Source organism: Pollicipes pollicipes, unplaced genomic scaffold, assembly GCF_011947565.3.
Source record: "Pollicipes pollicipes isolate AB1234 unplaced genomic scaffold, Ppol_2.1 Scaffold_4219;HRSCAF=4965_pilon_pilon_pilon, whole genome shotgun sequence".
NCBI classification, from domain to species: Eukaryota; Metazoa; Arthropoda; class Thecostraca; order Pollicipedomorpha; family Pollicipedidae; genus Pollicipes; species Pollicipes pollicipes.
The window spans coordinates 8,719,459-8,745,653 of NW_023596448.1; the positions used below are offsets into that span (position 1 = coordinate 8,719,459).

The window sequence follows — 26,195 nt, forward strand, 5'->3', positions numbered from 1 at the left end:
GCACTACATAAGTCGGACGATCATCTGAAGAGAGAAAACACCAGTCAGGGTATCAAGTGGGTGGCATCAAGTGTTGTAAGATGCAGAATGGTATGCCACGTCACGTGCAACATGCTGACAATACGTTCCGCTTGGCCCGAACCCTACACCCAGAGTTGTGCATCCGTCCATATTTCCTCAGCCTAATGTAAACAAATAACACTTAATGATACGTCCGTCCAGATTTCCCCAGCCTAATGCAAACATAGAGCATTCAATTGTGTTTTTTGTAGCTCCTCACATACGCCGCCTACCTTTTGCGGACATTTTTGGACTCACGGATGTGAGATACACATGCGAAAGGTGGGACAACAATGAAGGCGAGTCGAAGCGCATGGGTGCATGATATATGGGTAGCATATCCACTTGTAGTATTTGCACGAGTGACAATGACACCAAGTAAAGTATCTTTGATGTAACAAGCATACACTCAAATCAGTTCTTACCAATATTGAGACCACCTAAATCAGATGCGTAGTTTCGCAAAATGAGCTGGGGGCGGGGGAGGGGCTGAAAGTAAAAACTGATTCAACATGCCCGCAAAATGTCCAAGCCCCCTACTGAACGGGAAACTACACCCCTGACCTGAATATTTCAATGGGTAGGTTAACGGATGTGTACGGCCCAGTGTAACGGGAACGTTGTGGTGGTTAGCATCATTAACTTCAACGAGAGGGACACGGGTTCGCGACCCCGTTACGCCAGGGCCTCTGCATTCACCGACTCGCCATATAAAATAGTCAAAATGTAGCGGATAGCGGGTATGAATGTGGCTACATGGATATGAAAATCTTACCGGTAAATGGCTTTACTTGAGCATAACATCAATGCATTGAAATACCCACTCCTGTGTAATCGTTTCCCGCAGGTTCATGTTAGGGCCTTTTTGCGTCGTAGATCTAGTGCAGCGTACTGATAAGACAGACATATTCTAAATGAATAAGCACAGCATACCACCAGGTTCCACACATTTGAATCCAAATATGTGTGTCGGTGCACTGAATCCGTTGAAACTCGTTACCAACAGTTACGGGGCTGCCGGCTGTGACGTTAGTTAGCCAAAGGACCGGATGCCTCTGCCTTAATTAATAATTGGCGCAAGTGGTCTGAAGCATGCATCATATGCCTCAAGACAGCACGTAATGGCAGATGATAAAAGCGCGCTAATTAATCAGCACCTTGCCTCTCGAATAACTCAACCCTGACCCGGCTATAGCAGTGCCGCGAAATAGGTCACATATGTAGCGAAGAGGGAAAGGAACGGCCAGGTTGTCACGAAATAAGGCTACCAACAGCTGTGCCAAACCGCATGATAAAGTTACGAGCATTAATATTCGCAACATGAAGAGCGTTTCATCAGTATGAATGACTCGCATGCAAATCACGGCGGTTACCACTCTAGCTAAACATAGGTGTGAAAATCTTTTCTTATGGTGAAGTGGGCATTGGTCAATAGGACAGGTTTCTCAAGCATTTTGAAGCCTTCTGAGCTGATTACTGAACGCCAATCAACACTCTGGTAATCTGTGTCCAAATGTATTCTTTTACGGAAAACAAGGTTGAAAAAGGTTGGAATTCCACAGGGTTGGAATAGTTGTACACCATGGTTGACAAGGCCAATCTACTTCGCATAACAGTTTGTGTACTTGGTGCAAAACAAGACTTACGCATGGGCTAATTTTGAAGGTGTTCATCTCTGGCAGGTCCAAATCTTTGTTTGGTTGGTTCATCGTCACCCTTCACCAGATCGATTCATAACTTGATATCTAGTTTAGCTACGGACGAAAAATGTACCATATTGGTCGTACTGTTAGACTATCAATAGTACAAAGGTGAACACGATACGTTTGTAACGTTTAAAATGCAAAGTACTCGTCATTGATGCCGACCACACAAAAATACGACCTAGTTCTTGCAGCACGTCAAATATCTAAGCGGGCGAGGGAGCGCATGTCAATTTTTTCCAAACCCCCTGCAAATTTACATGGAATTCCTGCGAAATCGCCGGGAGTACCTAGTCTTGAGTACCTCTTGACTAAGGGAGGGGGGGGGGGGGTAGCTTCGTGGCCCCCTTGCTACGCTCCTGCCTCTACCTTACACTTGAACCGATATTGTTGATGCCAATATTAAGACTCGTAAATGATACACTTGATTTGTCGCTTAATGTTTTTGCTATGGCTCACGGAGAGGAGTTTGTAACGATTGCCAGTTGTTAGATACTGTGTCTCCTGATACTGTTAGAGTTGTTAGATACTGCATCCTGACACTGTGTCTCGTTTATCACCACAAACGACACAGCGTGTTCAGCACTCATAAGCGGCAGCTCCAGGTCAGCGATGATTTTTCCTCGGGCGTCCGAGCGAAACCGAGCACGGTGTGGGGTCCGTCGTGCAGTGCAGCCTCTCAGTCATTCTGCCGACACAAGGCAGAGCCTTCTGACATAACCTGGTCATTGTGCTCGCTGTAATTCGTTCCGCTCCAGCACATTCAAACGGCGGCGTTGAAGTCTGGCGGGACCTAACGGTTCCAGTGATCCGATCATCTGTGGTTATGCCTTACAAACTGCTGGTCGATGACGGTCCAGTTGGCGAAATGAGTGGTAAGGCCAGGACGGGCAATAATCAAGCGATGAAAGCCTATGACTCGGGGACTGCGAGCTATGCACAGGCTGCGTGTAGGCCCACTGCTCTGGCGGAATGGAGCTTCATGGCACACACACAGCACCAATAGTCCATTTTTCTGGAAAAATATTCAACTTCCTTTAGAGGCAATTCACCAAATTTTATGAACATCACGCGGTTTGGAGCAAAAGCAAGAAAACATAACTCCACTGTCCCTCTCTATTAACGACACCTTGTTGGCTCTGGTCATGGATGTCCCGAACGCTGGCCGTCTCCATGAATCAAAAGACCTCCACTGGTACAGATCTCCTGTGGTGTTTAATGGACCTCCTTTCGACTGACTCTGAATCTGTCGTATCCAGGGCCATCTCGATGGCTCTCGAGGACTCCAATCGCGGACCCCAGCGTGCGCGCTAAACAGTGACATACCGCGCCACTGGGATTAACCCATCTTTTCCAACCATCCAATTGGAATCGTTTATCTTCGAGCCCTCCGAGACAGCTGGTTAAATCTCACTCTAAGTGCGAAGAAAGCTGGCTGACGACCGTAAACGGAGCTGAAGTGTTTACGACCGGGTGATTATTGTACGCCATTAATGCCAACATAAATGTCAGGTTGCGCTACGACGGGCTTGTCAGTTCAGATGAAGCCAGATAACTGTCTGCCTGTGGCAAGAACTATGAGACCTGTCTTGTCCGGATTATGCCCGGGTTAGGCACTGCGCGAATGGGACGGATGCATTGGGTGTCGCGTATCAATGCGCTTTGCAACCATGATCGCTACGCAGCATACCCGTGGGTTTGTTCTTTTCTTCAGGCGAACAGAAGAGCTGGTCATGTTATTATAAAACGTCACACAAGAAAACAGGCAATGTCAGTGGCAAATATAGTGGCAATATTATGGCGTGATCTCCTCGTCTGAGTTATGCCGCTTATTCAGGAAAGGTCTCGGGCCACATGTCAGGCACCACACGAGTGGGACTGGCGGCTCTGTCGAGTGGGAGAAGCTTTTTCCATCAGTGTACAGTTAACCAGAGTTAACTTTTGTTTGACAGCTCTCCACCTGTGCACCATATACGCTGCATTATGTGTGGCAAGACCAGTTCTAGAGCGAACAAAACCACTTACCAAGGCAACATCGATCGCCCCTGCATGGCGTTCCCGATGTATTCATCATCAATCACCAGGCGATTGCAGCACGTCATCGAATCACCAACGCCCGATGGCGTCCATGCTGGTCTTCCCTCGGAGATCGCATGCAGCTGGTGCCTTATCGCTGAATAATTCCTCGGGCCTATTCGAGTCTTACATTGAGGCCTCAATGTCGTTCGAAGGGGACGGACCGCCAGGCCGTTTTAACGTCACAACTGTCTTCAACTTCTAGGAAAGCCCAGAAGTCAGGCTTCGTCCCTCGACCGTGAGAATGAATGGTGTAATTGACACCTCTCTGAGAACCCATCAGATCGTGCCAGGGTATCACACAGGTATCTTAGGGTCAGACACCCCGGAGAAGCGCGGCGCAATTAGTTGCGTCAGCATCCTGTATCCGAGCATGATGGCGAGCGAGAGCCATCTCGAACATATCACGCGATGACGAAATAGAGCGCCCGTTACGATGCTGGACGCCTTCAATTACGCCATGGTCTGCTGGCTGTGACGTAGCCCGGGCGTGCTGAAGCATAAGCAGGACAGAAACGGCTCTGGGCGTTCACCATACGGTTATGGCAGCCACTTGAATTATTCGTAGCTCAATTGTTTAGTTCTTAACATGCAACAGACGCATACCCACTGAAATCAAGACCAGGAGCGGTACCGCCGGGGCGGGGGGGGGGGGGGGGACGGGACATGGGACGCGTTCCCTCTATCGTGGGATAGGGGTGGACACTCTCACTATCCGGTTGACGTTGCAGGACAAAACCTATTGTTCGCACAGGTTTTCACAAAGGGACCAATATCTTTACCATAATCAAGTTGCTTCACATCGGTACAAATGTAGAACAATGCCTGTGGGACTCCAAAATACTGCTCGACGATATCGCGTCTATACTGCCGGAGCACATTCAATATCTTCCGTTCCTGGATTTTAAAGCCGGATTTGGAAGTGACTGGATCATCCTGTGCCTGCATGTTATGCATTGTAAACATTCCTTAAAGGAAGTAGTGAAAACTGTTATTGAACTGTAGTGCACGGGCATGCATATCCTCAATTTCCAGGTCCGACTGTTACTTTCGTACGCGCCGTCAAGGACCATAGCCATTTGATGATATCCGTTAAGCCGGTTGGCTATAAAAGCTATTGGCATTTTCTTTTTGCCAGTCAACGCTTAAAGGGCCGTTGTTAAATTTTCAGAAACTTGTGGGTCTCAGCCCCTGTCCCCATCCCCGGTTCCCGCACCCCTTGCCTTGCGGTGGTGCAACTCGAGACACATGCGTAGCTTGCATAGCAGTGATCAGTTACGAGAACGGCGCCGATAAAGACTTCATTTTTTCATTAATATCTTTCATAAAAAACAGTCCTATCAAAAATTGGTGGTGTCTCCCCTGCTCAGGCCCAGTGAAACAGGCTCGACTCCCTGCACTGATGTCAAACGCAAACCACCATGCCCCAAGGCATCATCTACAACCCCACCCACCCAACTTGCACCACCCCTATCCAACCTGCTCTGCGCTCCCCTCCGCCGCCCCGCCGTCGCCGCAGGGACCACATGCCCCCAGGTGGCGACCGGACGCCGCCCCCAGGTGACGCAATCAGCAGCACGCCACCTGATTGGCCATTGTCAGCGAGCACGCTGATCAGCTGACTCATCTCACGCCGCCCGTGACCTTCCCGGGCGTGTCCGCGTGCTCCAGTTAAGCCGGCCATCCGGCCCCAGAGACACGACGTTGCCAGGCGCGCGTCCAGGCGCAGCACTCGGGGGGGGGGGGGGGGGGAGCCGGCGCCGGGGGCGAACGTTACGGCGGGTGAATGCGGTCACTGCAGGTGAATCGATGCCCCCGCCGCGACGCGCGGGCGGAGGCGTCGATTTGGGCGGGTGGGTTCGGCGGCTGGACCCCCGCTGGGCGCGCCCGTGATTGGGCGGCGGTCCGGCGGGCGTTTTACGGCCGCTGATGCAACAGAGCGCCGCTGTGGCGTCTGCCGCCGGGCGGGGCTCGACAGAGGTCAGAGGGTTTCGCAAAGGCGTCCCTCTGCTCCCCCGAGGTGCCCTCGTGCAGGGCAATTTAGGCCGGACGACGGCCACCATTGCAGCGATGTGTACGGCCAGAATGCCAGCCATGTGGAGCAGGGTGCAGCTCCAGTTCTGCTTGAGCTGTCCCGCCGTTATTTGATGTACATGAGCGATAATCGCCGTCATCAACCCAGGGCACTTTTATTCCTGTTAGCTCAGCACAGCATGCAGCTCACTTAGGAGCCGTCCAAGCAACTGCAATAGTAAGGCAAGCGACGCTTTTCAGGGCTGGTCTTTGAAACATATTACGCATTCGCTGATATGTACCATGCATGTTAAAGCTTAATGGTTGATTTTTATGAACACTGGTCTTTTTACAAGAATAGCGAAAAGGTCACTAGTGAAGAACATGCCATTCGTGGCATATTCTCATGCCAGCCAATCCAGAGGCAGCAACGATTCGGAACGCCTGTCGCCATGGCTCTGGCGATAGCTGGCGTCAGCCGCGACAGGCAGATCAGCTCTGGTGCTTCACTGACCACGTGGGTGGGTAGAACTGGGTTACAACCCCCTCAAAGACCGGCCTTGGAGGAGACGAGAGGGTGGAGAGCAGAGAGCGGAATACCACATGTCGGATTGCGCATCTACAAGGGCCTGATTATCAAGGGCGCGAAGGTTATGACTACTGCGTGAAAAAACTTGACTCATGGCTGCTGGGATGCGGCCTTCGTGATAAATCGCCACCACTCAAGCTCCATGAAACAGTATGAAGCGGATTAATGGCTCAGTGAGCCATCCTCACTCCAGGCGACTCGAAGCAAAAAGCTACTTACCGATATGATGTCACTGACGTGTGTTGTTCCCCACTTATTGTGAACCCGGGCGGGGGTTAGAATAAGACAAATAATGGGGGCAGTTGTCACATCACTTATTCTTTTGTGCGACTATCTTCGGTCCGCACCTCCATGGAATATGGAAACGACTGCGATGCCTTGACTTCTCAACAAAAAATTATCTAGATGGTAGACGTGAGAGGCGGTTTTTTGCGATGCGTCATTCATGCTTCGTTGATATGGGTACGACTCATACATAATCGCCTTTGGAATGGGATTTTCTGACAAGGAAGGCATGCAATGATCGATATTAACGTACATTGCTCATTGTGTGCAGTTTTCACAACAAAGCCAGGGACAGACACCAAAGCAATTAAACTCCAACTTGTGACAATTTCTAAGCATTCTTTTCTACCAGCTGCAACCAATCACATTGTGTACTTGGTGGGGAGACAAGCCCCACATTAGTACGCATTTTGTCCCTATGTCTGCGGGTATACGCGCTAAAAATGACCCCCGAAGTTAAGGATTCACTTTTTCAACTCACAATTTTAGACGTCGTCCTGTCCATGACAAAATGTGGCTATGACCCCGAGAAAAACACGTTTCATCCCCGTGTTTAAGTGTTTTTTTTGTGTGCAAGAAGAGCGATATTGCAGCATTTCTCCACGACCCTTTATGACATCTCCGTGAGATGATCCTCGAAACGCGCAGCCTGGCGTTCCCACGAAGTGGGATGTTGGCGCGCTTCACACTGTGCTCGTGGACACGCGCGGGTGTGGAAGGAGCCGGTCCAGCATAGCGTGATGTGGCGGTGTATATATATATATATATATATATATATTATATATATATGTATATATATAGTATTATATTATATATATATATATATATATATAGTTTGTGTGGTGTGTGTGTGTGTGTGTGTGTGTGTGTGTGTGTGTGTGTGTGTGTGTGTGTGTGTGTCATTTCAAAAAAGCGTCACCAATACTATCCGCCTCTGTGTGGAGTCCCGTGGCCGCTGCCCTGCAGTGCATGAGACGCGTCTTCTTAGGGCGCGCCGCTGGCAGCGTCGTCAAACATCATGCATACACCGCTAGGCCATTACCTTGCTCCGGGCACGCTGACGCCAGCGTCGCGGCGGGCGCCGGGCCATCAAACATGCAGCAGACGCGGCCGCCGCTGCACCGGCGGGCAGCTGCGCTCAACTGGAGCAAGGCTGCGCGACTGGCCGCCGGCTGCGCGTCCGAGCGGGCGTCTCCCGCGCCCTGCGGCGATGAAGCGGCGCTGCTCGTGCAGAGGGGTGCTGACCATGCATCGGCGGCGGGGGGCTAATGAGAAGCCCTGCCCGACCCAGAGCACTTCGCCGACTTCCTGACACGAAATACGATACGGCGTTCCGCCGGGAAGGTTAAGTGGGCACGCGGGTACGTGCGTGACCGTCGGTGTTTCGAGGCCCCGTGATGGCACGGGCAGGGTGTGCGGGAGCGGCCGGGAATGGCTGAACCGTCTGGCGGACGCCCCTGACACCACAACAATGGCCGGACGGTAGCAGGCTCCAAACTGGGGCACATTTCGGGCCTCGAGTTCAAACTGCCCATATAGGCTAACGAGGAATGCCTACCGGCTTCAATTTGGGCATACGAACGACGCAGGCCGTAAGGCGTTCCTCCGCTGCCAGGGAGGCCTACGTCGGGAATGTGCATGACCTCATTCGTGACATTGTATCGGCTTGTGCGATACAGCACAGCTTATCATGCTAGAATCTCACTCCCATATTTCCCTTGGATTAAGAGCACATTAATGTCACCATATTTGTATACATTGACGGAACACGACGGGGAGGGGGGGGGGGGGGCAAGATCCGATCGTGCATTCTTAAACGGATTCGAAAAAGATGGCCGTTTCCGACAAAACCAGACCGGCCGACGGCGGCAAGGGCCTCGCGGCGGAAACTGCGCTGCCACATAGAAGCGCAACTAGCCGGTCCATCGCCCGCAATCCGGCGCGCTATCACCCGATAAATATGCCACGTGCAGTGAAAGTGAGCACAGGGTGAGCCCATCGCACCCGCAGGATGCCCCGGTTAGGAGGAGGAGGGGGGGAGGGGGGAGGACGATAGCCCGCCATGAAACCCGTCCGTAGCGAAAGCCGTGGCCCGGGGACCATACCCGCCACCTCGCCAAGGTGGGCCAATCACCTGGCACACAAAAACCGTCCAAGCTGACCTGGTGTGGTGCACTGGCCGCGCTCCAGACCCCAGCGAGTCACAGCTGTTTCAGAGAGGTGCCGGAGCCCGGGCACAGCCGCGGGCGAGGTCGAGGGACTGCAGCAGACCACCCGCGCGTGATGACGGCCATCATCGCTCACCTTCATCACGGAGCGTTAAGGTAGCCCGAGCAGAACACGGCGTACGTGGCACGTCGTGTTTGCAACCGGACCCGAAGCGCTGATGGTAGCTGAATTTGCACGCTGGAAAGCAGCGGTAGCAGCCGATTCGATCATCACCTGGGGAAGGACCATTCCAGCAAAACAAGGCTCGTAATGACGGCGCAGCTCTGTTAATACATGGCATGGTGGTGAGTGACTACTTTCTTAGTTTGATGAAGTGCAGTATGGTATCTGCACTACATGCAAACAAATAAGCACAGATAGAGGCTGTTCCCACGCATTGCAAAGAAGGCGATGGTTTCATGTAGCCCATGAGTCAAGTGCACTGCTCAGTTTTGATGTTAGGTGGAAAGACGTGCAAGTTCCCTAAAAGTAGCAAAAGCAAAATCTGAGCTATCAGGTACAAAGATAAACGTCTACAATGTTGACATGTCATCGCTGGAACAAATGATATCTGTTGCGTCCCAAATCCATGGTCAGTTTCCTAATGCGTTTAATTCATGGCATCTCTGATACTGTTTCACAACACGTCATGCAACAAACCCAGGCGAAGGACCGCCGAAGAGCGTCATTGACCGCGCGTGGCATGTCCCGCTGTAAGGCGCGACTGTCGCCTACTGGTGCACAAGCATAAAAATGTCTGTGTCGACACCTTCACCATGTTCTGCTGCCTCCATCCTTGATGTGGGGGCGATTAACCGTGACCGACGGCATCGTTGCACCACCGGACAGCGCAGCGCAGCGCGGATGGACGACAGAGTAGCATCACCGACAGTTGCCGATCGCGCAATGCTCCTGTGGCCGCCCTGGATCACTTGTTGCAGATAGGAGGGGGCTGGGCCGCGCTGCCTGACCCGGTCTCCGTCCGCTGCTAAGCAACGCTAGCCGGGTCGGTGACGGCGGGCGCCCATCTTTGCCCGGGGCGTACGGTGAGGTCAAATTACGGGCGCGGTGGCGATCAAGGGGTATTACTTATTAGTATAGGGAGATGCTGTGCCTGTTGCGACATCCGTCCGCAGCGATGGAACCTTGCAGATACAATGAAGCTTGTGGCAGGGTCCGGTAATTGACCTGAGAGATTACTTTCAATTCACTGCCGTCAGGTCGGTGATCGAGATCTCGCAGGAAGCAGTCGTCAAGGTTTCTTACTGATGACGACTGTCGGCAAGTAGCTCGTCACAAACAATCGCTGCGATCGCACAGGCAGAGTCCCTTAGAAAATATTATTTGTGGATGAGAATATCGTGCATGAGCTAGCTGTCCAACACGTTTCAAAACTCTTCGAATGACCCTCGAATGGGCCCAAACAAATGTTTACTATTCGCTGTTACCTCAGGCGGTGGTTATTGGGTAAGCCGGGCAGTCGAAGCCCCATTTCACTAAAAGCTTTGCGATCCCACCAAGGTCATCCGTTTTTCCCAGCAGTAAGTGGCCTGGTCTGAATCACAAGCGGGCGTGTTGTGGTCTGGACCAGATTGTTGAAATTCCCGCAGCGCGACATCCGACGCCTACGGCAAGTTTACACCATGCTTGGAGGGCGAAATTTCAAGGTCGCGGCGCTCGATGTTCGGAGAGCAAGGTTCTCCGTGTGCTGAGTCTTGTGCATGCAGCTACCGTGCCACCTCGTTACCCACGATCTTTTACCTCCATTATGGTATGGCTACAGATCCAATCGCCCTGGAGGATTAGAGAGGACACCTTGGAGGACGCCCTGGTCGACGCCGTTGAGCGGATGGTACGCTGGATTGACGTTGGCCACATTGTCGCCGTCACCTCCATTGCGCTCAGTAGTGCCCTTGATAACGTTGACTATCGCGTCCTTCGGGCGAAGCTTCAGCAGCATAGCACTGATCCTCCAGTGGTTTGGGAGCCACCTGGCTGGTCGATGGCAGGTGGCGAAAGGCGGCCCTCTCTTCCGCTGACTCACGGCGTCCCTCAGGAATCCTTGGTCGGCCTTCTCCTCGCCAGCATCTTCACAAATGACCTTACATCTTACCTCCCTCACGGACGTCTAGTACACTGTGCCGACGACACCAAACGGCTAGACTGCGCCCATCCAGGCCCAACTATCCGTTTTGGAATTCCGACGGGGGAAACCATCCAAATGATTCAACCCCACTTTACCTCTGACGCCTTAAAACGAACCCCATCAAAAAATATTCCTTCTTCTTGACACTTCACGGTCCTTGGAGAAAACCTCATCTTTTCATCTTGACATTGCGGGACACACATTGAGCCCTTCACCGTCCTCGAGGATGCTGGGGTTACTCTTGAGAGAATCCTTTTCTCAGAGATGTGCATATCCTTTTTGTCAAAAAGTGTAATTCACCCACTTCGATTACCTCAATTCACACCGCAATTCACTGTTTTGCTTGCAAAAAAGTCGTCACCACCTGTTGCCTGAGGTTCATCAATTTCTCATCCAGCCCCATGTTTCCCTCATGTTCTGCACTGCCTCTCGGTCTGGAGTGGGGCTGTAGCGTGTCACCCAAAGTGAAATGGGTGATAAACTTGGGGGCTGGATCGTCACCGATGCCTGCCGGCAAGATTAAATGGCGATGACTGTTCAAGGGCTGCGCTAGCTGCGGTGCAAGTGACCTTGTTTCCCATCGTGACGGTCCCGCTGTATTCAGAGCCCACGATGGCACGCGGGTTCCGTTAGCGCTCCGGTCCCTGTTCACCCCATGTACCGGTACCGGTCCCTGTTCACCCCATGTACCGCCGTGTGTCAGCGTGTCACCCGGGCGGCAGCGGCGGACGCTTCTGATTTGCCAGCTCTTCGCCTGTCGGGGGCACGCTCGGCTTTTTCGTCCCGCGAGGCCTCATCCTGGAGCCGCCTGCCGCCGACCATCGCCGGCTCTCGCACCCGCAAGCAGCTCCACACCAGGCTAGACGGTCCCGATATATCGACGGTCCCGTTGTGAAATATTTGCTTGCTTGCCCCTATATAACATGTTTTGACGATTTAGACTTTTAATAAAGATTTTTTGGCGAAGTTGTGGGAACGGCAGAATCACTGAGATCGTGCGAATGTGGACGCATGTTTGACAGTGTCTTTGGGATTATATTCGCCGCTGTCATCCACTTCTGCATCCGAATGAACGTCGGTAGAGAAGAGAATCTCCATTTTTATGAGCTCACGGCAAGGCATTGACTTTTGACACGCCAAACATTGAGTGCTTCGAAAACGCTGTAGTCGGTTGTTTTATGAATGTTACACCCATACTACTATTGTAATTGTACCAAATCAAACAATAAGCAGCTTTTTGGGATGATTCGTGATTGAGATGAGCATGAACATGGACATTAACGAGAAGTAATTAGCAAAAAATGTCTGATGCTATCGCTGTCGTGGCTGGGGGTTCTCGTTGCAGACGAGCTAGTACAAGTTGCACAGCTGGGGGTGTCGGTTGCAGAACAGGCAGTAATAATGGCACAGCTGGGGTGCCGGTTGTAGGGCAGGCAGTACACATGATACAGCTGGGAATGCCGGTTGTGAGCTGCCAGTACGAACGGCACAGCTGAGGTGCCGGTTGTCGAGCAGGTAATACTAATGATGCAGCTGGTGGTGCTGATAGTAGAGCAGCTAGTACAAATGATACAGCTGAGGGTACTAGCAGTAGAACAGCCAGTACAAATGGCACAGCTGTGGTACCGGTTGTAGGACAGGCGGTACAGATGATACAGCTGAGGGTACTAGCAGTAGAACAGCCAGTACAAAAGGCACAGCTGCTGTGCCGGTTGTAGAGCAGACGGTACAAATGATGCAGAATTATTCATGGCTCCTTTGCAATAAGTTTCAAAAAGTGCTGGAGCTGGGAAATGTTACCTGGTCTTTGTGCATCCCCCCCCCCCTCCTCTATTTCGATGCATGATATTCCTATACAAACCACATAGTTCTGGCTTACAGGAGAAGATAAACGTGAGTGACACACATTGGGAGGCAAAACTAAAATCTGACAAATACAAAGAGAAGGACACTTCTGAGTATTTTTTGAGTACGCATGCAGTTGAAAACCCATCCCACGAAATTTCGTTGCACACGTCCCTAATGCCATCAACTTTTGTTGCGCGAGGTAGCCTCAGAAGCACCCTGAATATTTCCGAAACAGTTTTGCAACCATTTAAGGACTACTTCACATTTGTATGGAGTTTTCAACTAAACTAGCCGTCTTGAATATCCTAAATAAACCTAAACCACTCTAGTGTCTGTGCTACACGCCCGCGAAGACGCGCAGACTTTTTAGGGGAGACTATTCAATATATCCTAGACATCCATGAAGCCATAACAATGTCATTCAAATCCTGCCATTCCGTTATCCATGTGTCAATCAAAGCTGAGACAAATGTAATTGTCGAGTCCTTCGTATGTGGCGTTCGTGAGCACGATTTATATAACGGCCGCCGACCGGTTCTCAGTCAATATTGTGCAAGATACGATGACGTAATAAAAAAATGACGTATTGAGAAGTCTAGTTACTAAACGGAGATATTGTATTGTCGAGAACAGTCTGTTCAACTTAACAGCATACCAATGTTCATAAGTGAACTTATATCATCATATTTGATGCTTGCTTTGGTTTCTTGAAATGTGGAACATCCCCGCGTTTTCCCGTGTTCACACGCGTTTAAAACGCGTGTTACTGGCGACCTAAACAGGCTGTTTATACCATTTTCCATCATCTACCTCAACTGAACACATTTTGTCTCACAGCACATAATCATGGCAAGGTCTCGCTGTCGATCTCTTCTGACGTTTGATCACATTTCACGTTAAGGCGTTTTACGATATAGGCACGTCGTATCTGAAGGGGCTTCCTTTAGCTATTGGCGGTACATTTACTCAATGATGGAACAAGGCTTTTGGAATACTTTTCCGCCCGGCCACTGAAGGTTCCATCCCCTTCAGAAGAACAAAACGTGGAGTGAAGAAATATTAATGACGGCAATGTTTGAAATGAGTTTACTACGTTTGAAAAAATTGCGCTACAATGGTCGGTATCCCATGATAATGTGACATCGACCAGATCTCATATTTTGATGACTGCTCCCTAGCATGGATGGACAGCGTCGTCTCGCATGATCTGCGAGCCAACGTCGTTTCACCACCATGCCATATTTGGTTCTTGAGATATCGAGTTTGGGGCTGAAGACACATGGGGGGACGCTTTGCACTTGTGTAACCTAGCGTGGCGAGTTTCAGATCATAGCCGCTCACATGTTGTCACCAGTGGTACTTCAGCGTAGTGAAGATATGCAATAGAGCTTTCCGGACCGTCATATCACACATAGTTTCAAAGATAGAGCAGAGATATAACTCATTTTCCTCCAATCACGCTGATCACGTGCGATCCGTCAGTCACTGTCGCCGATGTTTATGCGGCTTATTTGGCGCGGTTGTAGGCGAGGTGTCCGGTGCCTCTTCCTGCTCGGCTCTAGCGGGCTGTTTTTCAGATCGCGGTGATCTTGGGCTCACCATGCCCGGCGAAGGTAGAAGAAACGCCCGAACAACGGCTCAGGTGGACATATGATCCGCTGCCAGCACAGGAGTCGGGCATGTCATGATCAGACTGATGTTTTTTTATTTTGTATTATTTACCAACCCTGAGCTCTCTCCTTATCGACAAGCACAAAACGACACACATGCGGCAGTGCCCGCGGAATGCAGTGGTCCGTCGTCGTCGACATTAGGGCTTTACGACGCAATCAGCTGCTGTTGCTATATGGCGTCCCCTGCCTCTCACCCTGGCTGGAAGGGCGCGCACCGCGGTTAATCGAACCCCGGATCTCTGATTACCCAGCTGCGCAATGGCAATGCAGCTGTCCATCTTTTGTTTTTTGAATTTGTGGTTTCCGTGCAAGAGTCCGTTTGATTTTCAACGAGAACATTTTGTACAGCAGGGCGCCCCTAAATAATCGGACGCGGCTTTACTGCGACAATAGCGGTTAGATGGTCGCTGGGTGGTTCTAAGTCAACATGGCCCTGTAGTCACAGTTTCTGGGTCACGAAATGAATGTTCTCCTTGGAACTTTGGCCGAGTAATTGCTTGCAGGTTTGCTTTATATGCAAATCCTGCCATGACTTCGTACGCAATCGCCTTCCAAATCTCGACTGGCACGCGAGGCAGGAAGTTGTCCTTAATTGACTGGACTACGTGCCTGAGCACTAGAGCATCGTCACAGAGATGAGGTAATGTTGGAGATTGCCGGAGATAGTCCTCGGCGAGCCTGTGTAGCTAATTATACAACGCGGAACCGTCACAAAAGCTGGCCCATTCTGACCGGCCCACTTTAACGACGGTCGTGACCTTGTCTCACACCCAGCCGCGCCGTGACCTTGCGGCGTCTCGCTGTTGACCCACAAGGGCGCGTCTCGCGTGCTCCGCGTGCTTTCCGACGCCATCAGTCGTGTCCAATGAAGTCCGAACGTTCCGTGTTCGGTGGGCCGTGACTGGACACCCGTCTGTCGGAAGCGTGTCGCCGTCTCTGACACACTGACAATGTCTTTAGCGCTTGGTCATCGCAGTGAATCATGGGTGGCCAGGCGGCGGTTTGACAGGCACGGGATTAGCGGCAACCCCGCAGCAATGGCCTAGCACAATGCAGATGATTCGCTATCATTAATCACACTCGCTGCAGCACAAAGACGGTTTTGGGCGATCGTTCGATAGTTGTCAGGGAGTTCACAAGCCGCGATTAATAGTCACTCACTGGTAGCCGGTTACCCAACCACGTGACGAACCTGCGGCGATCTTCCATTAGGGAGAATCAGACCTGAGCTTAAAGGATCAAGGACTTCATACCAGGTCAGCACAACCATCAACTATATGACGAGTGCGTGACGAAATATGCACTATCCGTTCAGCACATCCGAAATGAGACCAAACACTCATCGTCTGCGTTTACACATGACAGGACGGCTATAGCGTTGCTTACAAGGTTTCTATCCGCATTTTAAACAGGACCCTCTCCTACCGGTTGATTCGTCATTTTAAAGATATATATATATGCTGAAACGCCAACAAGTGATAATTTTGTTGATGTCTGGTTGGAGATGCATAACAAATTGCAAACAATACAACACAACCAAAGATTTAAACCTAAGACCAGTCAGCCCAAAATACCACTTGGAAAGAGCTCTGTTCTTTCCTTTCCCAGCCCTTTCCGTAAAACTCATACAACATGACAGCGACAACGTGACAAAGTTGCAAAGCCAGTCACCGACGGTGGGGGAATCCCTACCCAGCTACCCCTGCAATGGATTTGTATATCTGCAATGAATGATCTGCATATTTAAATAATCATGAGGCAGTGCAGTAGATCCACGCCCATCCACTGCCCTCAGGAATTTCGAAACAAGCAATGCAAATCTGACGTGATGAGTAATTCTAAAAGGTCATTTTTTTGCCCGAAACAAGCGCAAGACCAAATAACTGTGCTTTGCGGGAGTTGCCTTCCCTCTGACTGAGGTATTACCAACGACACCTTCATGCCTTCGATAGTTCTCGTGGTCTCCCCTGAAGACATTCAAACTAGTTCCATGTTGTGCATTGCGCCGCGCTTCCGCGAAACTTGTAATCGTGCTCGGATATCTCAAGTATCTTTGTATTGGCTGGCATTTCTGCCTCTGTGCGCTTCTCTATGATGTATGTTTCACCTGAATTCTTATTTGGGATTACTTCGATGCCACGCTTGGTGCTTTTCCTCTCTAGACGATGTCTTGCTCACGCAGTGTGCCATTCATTACAGGTTCTCACTTCAGCTGGCCCACAACCGCCGAAAGCCCGCAACTGCTACAAGCACATGGATTTCAGTTTCATCCCATACGCCAAGCCGCAAACGTTGCGTGCTATTTTGTAGTGTCTGGTGTACTAATCAGGTGACCAGGTGGGGCGCGCCGACGTAGGTGAAACCATTTTGTTCCATGTTGTATTGCATTATGTACATCCCATTTTCAGAGCATATTTGTTTTACCCTTACCTCAAACTCCCACCCCAACAGAGGCCGCTACGTCAGGAGTCATTACAATTTCCGCCTAGACCACGACGATTTACTGTGGCTATTTCCGCTGGCCGCCGACGCCGGTGTGCGACGCTGAACTGGCCGTCTGCAGCTCGTGCTGGTGAGGTGGCGAATCCTGTCTCCGCGGTGTCAGGAGATGTCAACTCCTGCCATCGCGGTGTCAGGAAATGGTGACCTCTGTCACCGTGCCGTTAGATGATAGCGACTTCTGTTACGGTGGTGTCAGGAAATAGCGACTCCTGTCATCGCAGTGTCAGGAGATGTCGACTCCCGTCACCAAGGCGCCAGGTGACTATCAACTCGCCGACCTGCCACTGCGCCGGGGCACGCAGGGGGAGGAGTGCCGGTCGGGGTAGCTCACTTACAACTATTGGTATGCATTAAAATGGAAGACCGAGGTTCCTCACGACTGTACCAAAGCCAGCTTGCGGTTGCTGCCATAAACCACAGAGCTGCTATAAAGTACAATAATTTTCATCACAGCGGCTCTGGACAGTCCCGCCTAGGTCATCCATTTGGGACCCTCACATCTGCCTATACCAGGAGGAAGCACTTTTAACGAATGTTGTTCACAGTCAGTATTGTGTCGTAACACAGCGGGGCGCTCATACGGCTGAATTAAACACCAGGACACAGATTATTGGTCACGGGCATTTTTTACTTCTTTACGGAATGCTCCACATTTTAAGATATTAAATCCAGCATCAGATATGCTAGAATAGGCTCACTTATGACTATTCGTATACTTTGAACCTTAAACGGCTGCTCTAGACAACGCAACTTCTCCACTTAGGCAATACGCGCATAAATACGTCATTGTTTGACTGCGTCATGGAAGTTTGTATCACGTTCAGGTGTTGCCAAACTAGTGCGAAATTGCCACCCGTGTACTCACTCGCATTACTTGGCGAGGCACACCACGTTGCTCCAAACCTGGGCCGGTATGCAACTGATGGCAGCACGCATGGATCCTCGCCTGTCCGAAGGACACGGTAATTAAAAAGGCGGAACATCCGATCATACCATTCTCCAGTCGGCTATAACACGATTGCCTCAATTCGGATACAAACAGATGCAACAGGGTTCACTCTGGTTCCTCCCCCCATGCTATTGCAACCGGCGTCGCATTGCGCTCAACAGCAGCACTGAATAATTCATGAGCAAGAGTGATTTCTTTCTGTCACAATTTGCGTTTCACGAACAGGCCAGCCCGTGAACCCCAGCAGGGCAGAACAGGTCGTCTTTGATGCAATGTTCCGCTGCTGGTGTGTCACCGGCCCGACCAGCTGGCCGGCACCGAGCCGCAGGAGTCCCCGCTCCCGCTCAGGAGAGGTCAGCCGCCCCTCCAATGACCTTGTACGTGTAAAAGTGTAACGCTGCGGGGATGGTGAGTGTACGTCTCGCCAAATATCAGCTGACCAGTCGGACCAGTATATAAGGCCCCGCTGACCGGTGTAGAGCATCACTAGATCCCTGCACTCCGCAGAACACACACCCTACTCCGAGATGAAGCTGGTGAGTGTATAGGTCTTTTAACTCCCGCCAGTCGACTGCTCTCTTTTCTGAGAAAGACGATCTGGCAAGCTGACGAGGGCTTCTCTACGGTTAGCCGATATTGCTGGCTGCCAGCAACGGGTCCAGCATGGTGCCTTGGCTACAGTGGGCGGGAAGGGCGAAGCCGGCTTGCTGGTAGGTTAAAATGTCGGCGCCAATTGCGCCAAAATCAATCATACATAGGTCGAGTTTGGGCATTTTCTCCGTTTTGGAATAACCATGGCACCGTTGCGTTCCCCTCTTGGATCAACTGCTCTTGGTAGTGACCAAGCACTTCTTATGCGTCGCTTATCTAGCACACCTAAGTTTGATAAATCAGTTTATCTCATGCATGCCATCGTTCGAACCACGACGCCGACAGACCGGATCTTCCTTCTCAACCCGGAGTTTCGAATGCCAAGCTGCTGTAAAGCATGTCATTCACGGTTCAGTGATGCAAGTTCTGAAGTCCACTCCTTTTGTTTCAGTTCATCGTCGCTGCCGTCCTGGCCGTTGCTGCCGCTGACAGGCGGCCTGCTCCGCCCGCGTACTCCGCCCCTGCTCCGCCCTCGTACTCTGCCCCTGCCCAGCCCTCCTACTCTGCCCCCAAGTACGCCCCCAAGGTGATCGAGATCCTGAGCCAGGAGTTCGACCTGCGTGACGACCAGTCTTACGATTCCAGGTAAGATAAATAAGGTTTCTTCCTACCGAATATTTAGTTTTCTTTTATATTTCGGCAATGAACTGATTTGCTGAATGATCATGTGTATGGAATGCGCGCCTTTGCATTTCCCATCGATTTTTGCAAACCGGTTTCAATTTAACACTGCTACAACTATGAATCAAATTGACAGCTCGAAAATTTTGTTTTATCCCGCTGTTTGTCTTGTATAACAGACGTGCCATGTTCTGAGAACACACCGTCAAATTCTCGCCACAGAAATAATATCGCAGTTATTCGCAACGCTTCGCATTTTCACAGCTACCAGACTGCGAATGGCATTTACGCCTCCGAGTCTGGCCAGGCTGTGGCCGGATACGGAGGTGAGCAGAGCTACGCCGTTCAGGGCCAGTACAGCTACACCGGCGACGACGGTGTCAGCTACACCGTGACGTATGTGGCCGACGCCAACGGCTTCCAGCCGCAGGGTGACCACCTGCCGACCCCCGTGCCCACCGAGTACCCGACCCCGGAGGTGCCGGTGACCCAGGCCAGCTACCAGGCTGCTCCTGCTCCCAGCTACCAGGCTGCTCCTGCTCCCAGCTATCAGGCTGCCCCCGCCCCCAGCTACCAGGCTGCCCCTGCCCCCAGCTACCAGGCTGCCCCTGCCCAGAGCTATCAGCCCGCCCCCGCACCCCAGTACCAGCCCACATACCAGTAATTGTGAGTCAAATCCTTTCTGTCCATCGTTGCGATGCGACCAGTATATACCGACTACGCTTATACGTTTGTCTATTTATTGTGATGTTTGCAAGGAGTATTTTGTTTGATTGCGTCGTGTGACTGTTTCCAATATATGTGCATTTCCCAAGAACTACAATATATCTGTTGGTGATGAAGGAAGCATAACGCAGTCTTCCGGAGCGCGGTATATGAACTTCCACTGCCAGCCGGTCTATCATCCTGGAAGAGCCCGGGCGAAAGATGAAAAAGACTTCCGATTTACCGGATATGATTGATTAGAACAACGGACACTTGCGAGCCAATTGGTGGCAAAATTTCGAAAATGGGAACGGATCACGACAGACCAGACCATGTCAGAACAGACCATCTCAGCAAGACGAAATTCAAAGCTTAGTATTGGTCTGTGCTCGCTAACGATTGCAGCGTGAGCTTGTGTAAATAGGGTAAGCTTGAGCGTGAGCTTGTGTATAGCGCGAGCGTGAGCTTGTGTACGTTTCGCCGTGCGAGAAAGTTGAGCCACAAGATGTTGCCAACCATTGTGGCTTGAATCAGAAACTGCTCTGATTGGACAGGACTACATTCAGAATTGATAAGGATCAGACAGCTCTTGGTGAACAAGAGTTTGTCAGATTCTGACGTTGAAAACGAAGTACGAGGACGTATGGCAGGACACTTTGACAGCAAACCAAGACAGGACATCCAACCAACCGTCAAACTGTATTATCAAAATCAAATGACATCTACCCACAAAAAAGACGAAAAAGCTTTACGGGAAATTATCTCTCGACACGTAAAATGCATTAACGACCACAAAATAGACATTGCCATTTATTATCGTGTTAAGAAACCCTCCAACTTTCTTATAAGAAACAGCTCAGACAAACCCGACAAACTAAGACGCACCAATGCAGGGTGTCAATTCAAATGCAACATCGAAGGCATGCAAACTTCGTTCCATACACTATACTAGTGTGACCACGGCACTCTCACGACGCCTGACAACGCACTTACGTGACGGGGCACCTCTGGACCACATGCGACAAAAGGTACGCTCACATATGCGCGGCATGCGGAAGTTTTTGAGACCGCTTTGAACGAAAATCGACCAAGACTATGTGAACATAGTGAACAAGCTCACACAGTTTCAAGGTAAGCGCCAGGCGAATCATGGCTATGCAGAACTGGCTGACAATCAAAACAAGTAAAAAGGGAGTGACTAATTTATCGGCCGTGCAACTTCATACCACAGGACTTAATGTTTTAGCCAAGGGTCCAAACTTTGCGCAGACAAAATCAGCATCTAGAACATTTTACTTCAAGCAGAAACAGGACTTGGGCGTTTTGCACACGGCAAACGGTGGAGAGACTGCATCCTAAAATTGCGTGAATGCAGCATCACAACTATTACTGCAACTGCACCCGGCCACGACCGACCAGCTTTTAACAGAAGGTGCAGATAACGTACCGCGCACGTGCAAGAACCACACAGAAGGCAACCTAAGTGTCACTGTAGATCACCGGAACTTTACCAAAGGCCTTGGGAAAAATAACACTATCGCTGAACAGAGCGATGAGTGAGGGCTTTGTAATTCTAACTTCTGTTAACAACGCTCAAGCTATACTTAACGACAGCGACAGCTATGACAAACTTAATAGGAGCCCAGGCTCTCAGATAAAGGCGACAACAAAAAGGACACTAAAGAGCTGTTAGCGGAAAACGTTCGGACAAAACTATCCAAGATCCAACACCTAGACACAGTAGAGCGCCTATGTTCTATGGGCTGCCGAAGGGTCACAAACCTGCAGTACCCCTTAGACCCGTCAAATATGGGTGCGGTGGTTCTACAAAAGAAACTTCGTGTCTTTTAGAGAAAATACTCACCCACACTTGAGGTTCGTTCCCACTCATCTGTGGGACAACATATTTTTTTACAAATACTTCTCATCACTCGCAGGCAGAAGGGCAACCGAAGGCAGCGTTTTCTTCAGTGTAGATATTGCCAATTCATGACAGTATACCAATCAATGAGGCTGTCGCTGCTGTGAAAGCTAAGGTAGACCAACATTTTCATGAAATTAATGCTTCGGTCTATCAAGAGAGGATATCTGCCGTCTTTTACCACAGTGTCTCCAGGGTCTTTCCTCGCTCAGAGATGACTTCTACCAACGGAAATTGAGTATAGCCATGAAGAACCCATGCGCTCCTTCGGCGAAAATATTATTGGACCAATTTTAAAACGAAGACCTTGGCCGCACACCCATTAAATCAACTTTCTTAGCCAGATTCATATAAAAAGATATCACGGACGGACAGCCTGCCTTCAAACAATTTTTAGAATCCATGAACAACCAGCGTCCAAATTCAGCCTCTACGATGGTAAATACAGGGGCGGAAAGGGGGTTCCATATTACATCAGCATTTATATTCTTACGCATATTATTACATGTATTTAATATTACATATCTTACATTATTACATATACTACACTAGTGACTGCGGAAAGGAGGAACAACCGCGTGACGTCAGAAACAGAGCTCTTTATCAGGCCCACCTAATCTGGTATAATTCTGCAATGCGAATCTGCGTATCCAACATCCGCTAAGCACGACATAATTCGTATCATGTTCCATAGAGCTCTAAGCTGCCTTCCGATCCACCCACCCGTGGCAAGGTGGGTTCGAGTCGCTTTAGGGCACTCGCTATTTGCCCTTGGCAGGTATGGCCCGCGGCCGGTGGCAGCGGGCGCGCTACAAGTCAGCTGACGTCAGAGGGCAGGATGGACCGTGCAGAGCATTGCGGCACGTCAAGCTTTCGCCATTAAATGCTGCTGTTGCTTGGAATTGCGCGATCGGATGGTGGGGTCAAGCCTCACACAACAAGCTCTGCTTAGCGTGAGCGCTGATCCCAGAAATCCATCCATTCAAGGGGTTCGGACCAAAGTTATAAAAAAACTAAAAGTATTGAGAAAGAGAGAAAGAGCACAAACGAATTATGGACTTTGCTGTTGGGCAGGGGATACACTCCGCGACTTTTAGGTAGAATATAGGCAGGTTTAGGCGAAAGAAAAAAATCTGGAGCGCATGGGGATGGGTGGTAGCAGGCGGGAACACATCCTATCGGATGACGGATTCTTGACGCTATCTTGCATAGATGGGTACTTGCTTTGGAAAATCAAACACCGTTAGAAAATCAAAACGGCGCGTGCGCATAGCTTGAAAAAAACCGCGATGAAGCAAAATATCTCTGGGGAAACCTTTCATCTCGAAGTCTAAATACCCGGGCAGAAAAAAAAGTGCGCGAATACCGGCGTGAAGGGCGAAATACCGACGAAACAGGTCATGGAACCCAACCCAGCTGTCGCTCTCCATGCCGTTCACTTTGATAGCTGAAGTCTCATTTTTTTGACGGCTTATCCGACGCAGTGATGCGAGGCTGTTTCATGGCCACCCTAAACAAAATTAAGAGAAGGCTTGGGATGAAATACAAGAGCGGGCGTAAGCATAGCGGATCTGCTAACGTCTGGTCATTGCTCACTGCTCGTCTGCTCAAGTGGTGACTTAGATGAGTTTAACAATGAAATTATGTCTTATGGGCGTGATCTAAGGAAATACTGTGGGAATTATACCGTGTCAGTGATTTGTGTACTGCCAGGTGTCAAGCATCATTTTGGTTGTGTGTTAACAACATAGGATGTGATAGAATATGAAATACAATTGAATGCCACTTAAGCTAGCTTGGTAGAACGTAATTTTCAAATGAACTGAATATCATAAATCGATGGAGCTGTTCACCGAGCGCGAATAACGGCCCGTGTGACACGGGATGGAATGCTGCTGGCTCCGGACCTACCTGGCTTTGTACCCGCAGATGGGCGTCGTCCCACCCGTCAACGGTGTTACAATCCCTAAGCCACCACACCTGTCCGCGGCTGCGGACCACGCTACGGGTGTCCGTGCGTCACAGAACGTCGTTCACCCTACTTCATATCCCGGCAGAGGTCATGGCGCCGGACGACGCGGCCGCTGCTCGCCACCGAAAACCTGCAGGAGGTGATCTTCGATCCCGAAGTGGTGCTCTCTTGGTACCGGCGCCAGCAAAAGCTACCATCGATCGAACTGCCGACCAGTCTGCCCACCAACCCCTGGCTGTGTTTCGTCGGCTCGCAGATCATACTGCTGGTGGTGCGATCTGACAGATCCAACAAGAATCCAATACCCGGCCAATGCAGAGGGGTCCAGCAAGAGCTAAGAGCCAGCTTGCACTGTGCCGCTAGATGCAGCAAGAGCAATGTCGCCATTAGCACGGCAAGAGATCCCGCGGGAATCCAGAGCCAGCCTGGAAATATAATGAGGATCCAGCAGCAACCAATATTACTGTATTACTGCATTCTGGGTAGCGATGCCATGACATCACCATGAGAGTAAGTCAAACGACATAAACGCTACAGCGGTGAGAAAGCGCTGTTGTTTGCGGGTAGATATTTCAATAAACAGATTTTTTCGACCGAACACATAAAATGAAGGATTTTGAGCTGGGAAATGACGTTGGTTTGCATCAGAGCCACAAAGTTATTGGTAAAATGCACTTCGAGCTTGCTCCCCCAGATATGGGGTAACCGATTCACCCATGATCTATCCCGAAGAACTCTACCCGGAAGTGCTTGGAAACAGTCCGCGTAAAAGAGTATAAAACACAACATAGGGTGGGAATGCGAGACGGCGGGCCTAACCGGGCTCGCAGCACCCTGGGACGCGCGTTGAGAAGCTGGGATGTACATCCTTAGGGCGAGGGGGGGGGGGAGGGAGGACGTTGTCCGTGTGGCCGAACGGCTGGCCTGCCCTTGTGGGGGCAGTGAGTGGTGAACCCGAGGCTTAAATACAGCGCCCCATTCCAGTTCAAGATAGCAGATTTCCTGTAAAACGGGCCGATCTCTGGCAAGTTTTGCAACTTCTACCCGTCAAAAAGTCGTGGCCCGTATCTCTGCTCGGGAAGTCCTGGGAATATAAGGGGATAGTCGGGTTATTGCTTCCTGCACACCTTTTCCACGTAACCCATCCAACATTGTGAACCTGGAAGTTAACCAACGTCTAGGAATATCACAGCACAGCAACAGCGAAATTCTTGTCACCTGCCCTCCTCACATAACCTTAGTTTCACATTTCACTCCATATAGGTGTTGCAGTACGAATATTTATAGGGAATTAACTGCCCAATAATAAATTCATCACAAGCATTACACACGATATTTATAGGTAAATATTCTTTTTACAAAAAAACGCGTTACATATGCACTTAGAAGCGTTGGCAACGACGAATAAGGCTCGGGTGCTGGACCTAGAAAACGTGGTTTACCAGGCTATATATATATTTGGAATCAGATCGCAGTATTGAGTTGTCTTAAGAGAGTTGACGCAGCATAGTAGCCTTTGATGCAGCATATAGTCAAAGGCAGCAACAACAAACAGGGCGTCACCCAGGAGAATTGCTAAGAACCATTACGTATTCACTTCATAAGCTTATGCTACGCGCTATGCACACGTTAACGTTGAAGAACAAAGGTCAGAAATATTCGTTTTCAGACATTTTTCCAAAAGCAAAATGTTGGCACATGGCCACCCGAGCTGATATTGAACAAGCCAGTGACGAACAGGAGTCAGGATCAGACAATTTGAGGGTGAATTCATGGAAACCAGAACTTAGGGTGTGGTGTTTGTGACGAACTAATTGGACCTGGTCACCGGGTATTGACTGGAAAATCAGAACACCGTTTCATCATCAGAACACAGGGGCACACCGTTTGTTTGCGAAACAACCCATATGATCCAGGAACCTGGGACTATTAACAATGAAATAAGCAGCCGAAAGGGGCATCGGGGCATCGTTTTTATGAGGATTACGTGGGAACCAGAAACTAACAGATTTGTTGCTGGTCGGCATCAGGTTGAATATTTCCTGCTCGTAGGTTCCCATTCAAAGGAAAAGTATCCCGATCCAACAAAGCAGTAGTAACTATTTCAAATATTATCGCGTCTGCGAGTGGTTTCGCGCTGTGATATACAAACATCACGATAATAGTTTTGGTCTCGTGATGGTCTGACATGGGCCATCAAGTTTTTCAAAATTTGGATAAGAAAATTGGCACAGCGCTAGCGTAAGGTAGATACCAGGTAACGGACATAGCCG

The 26,195-nt window shown here is 50.2% G+C and overlaps 2 protein-coding genes across 2 annotated transcripts in view; one reads left to right on the forward strand and one right to left on the reverse strand.

The window, feature by feature from the left end:
* LOC119096003 (endocuticle structural glycoprotein SgAbd-4) overlaps positions 1 to 26,195 on the reverse strand; it is a gene marked incomplete in the record, with an annotated part of 132,671 nt that overhangs the window by 21,662 nt on the left and 84,814 nt on the right.
* On the forward strand, positions 18,565 to 20,142 carry LOC119096002 (endocuticle structural glycoprotein ABD-4). The gene is made up of 3 exons (XM_037218874.1): positions 18,565 to 18,588; positions 19,095 to 19,288; positions 19,589 to 20,142. Exons 1-3 carry the CDS (start codon positions 18,580 to 18,582, stop codon positions 19,986 to 19,988), a joined length of 603 nt encoding a protein of 200 aa, XP_037074769.1. The 5' UTR covers positions 18,565 to 18,579; the 3' UTR covers positions 19,989 to 20,142.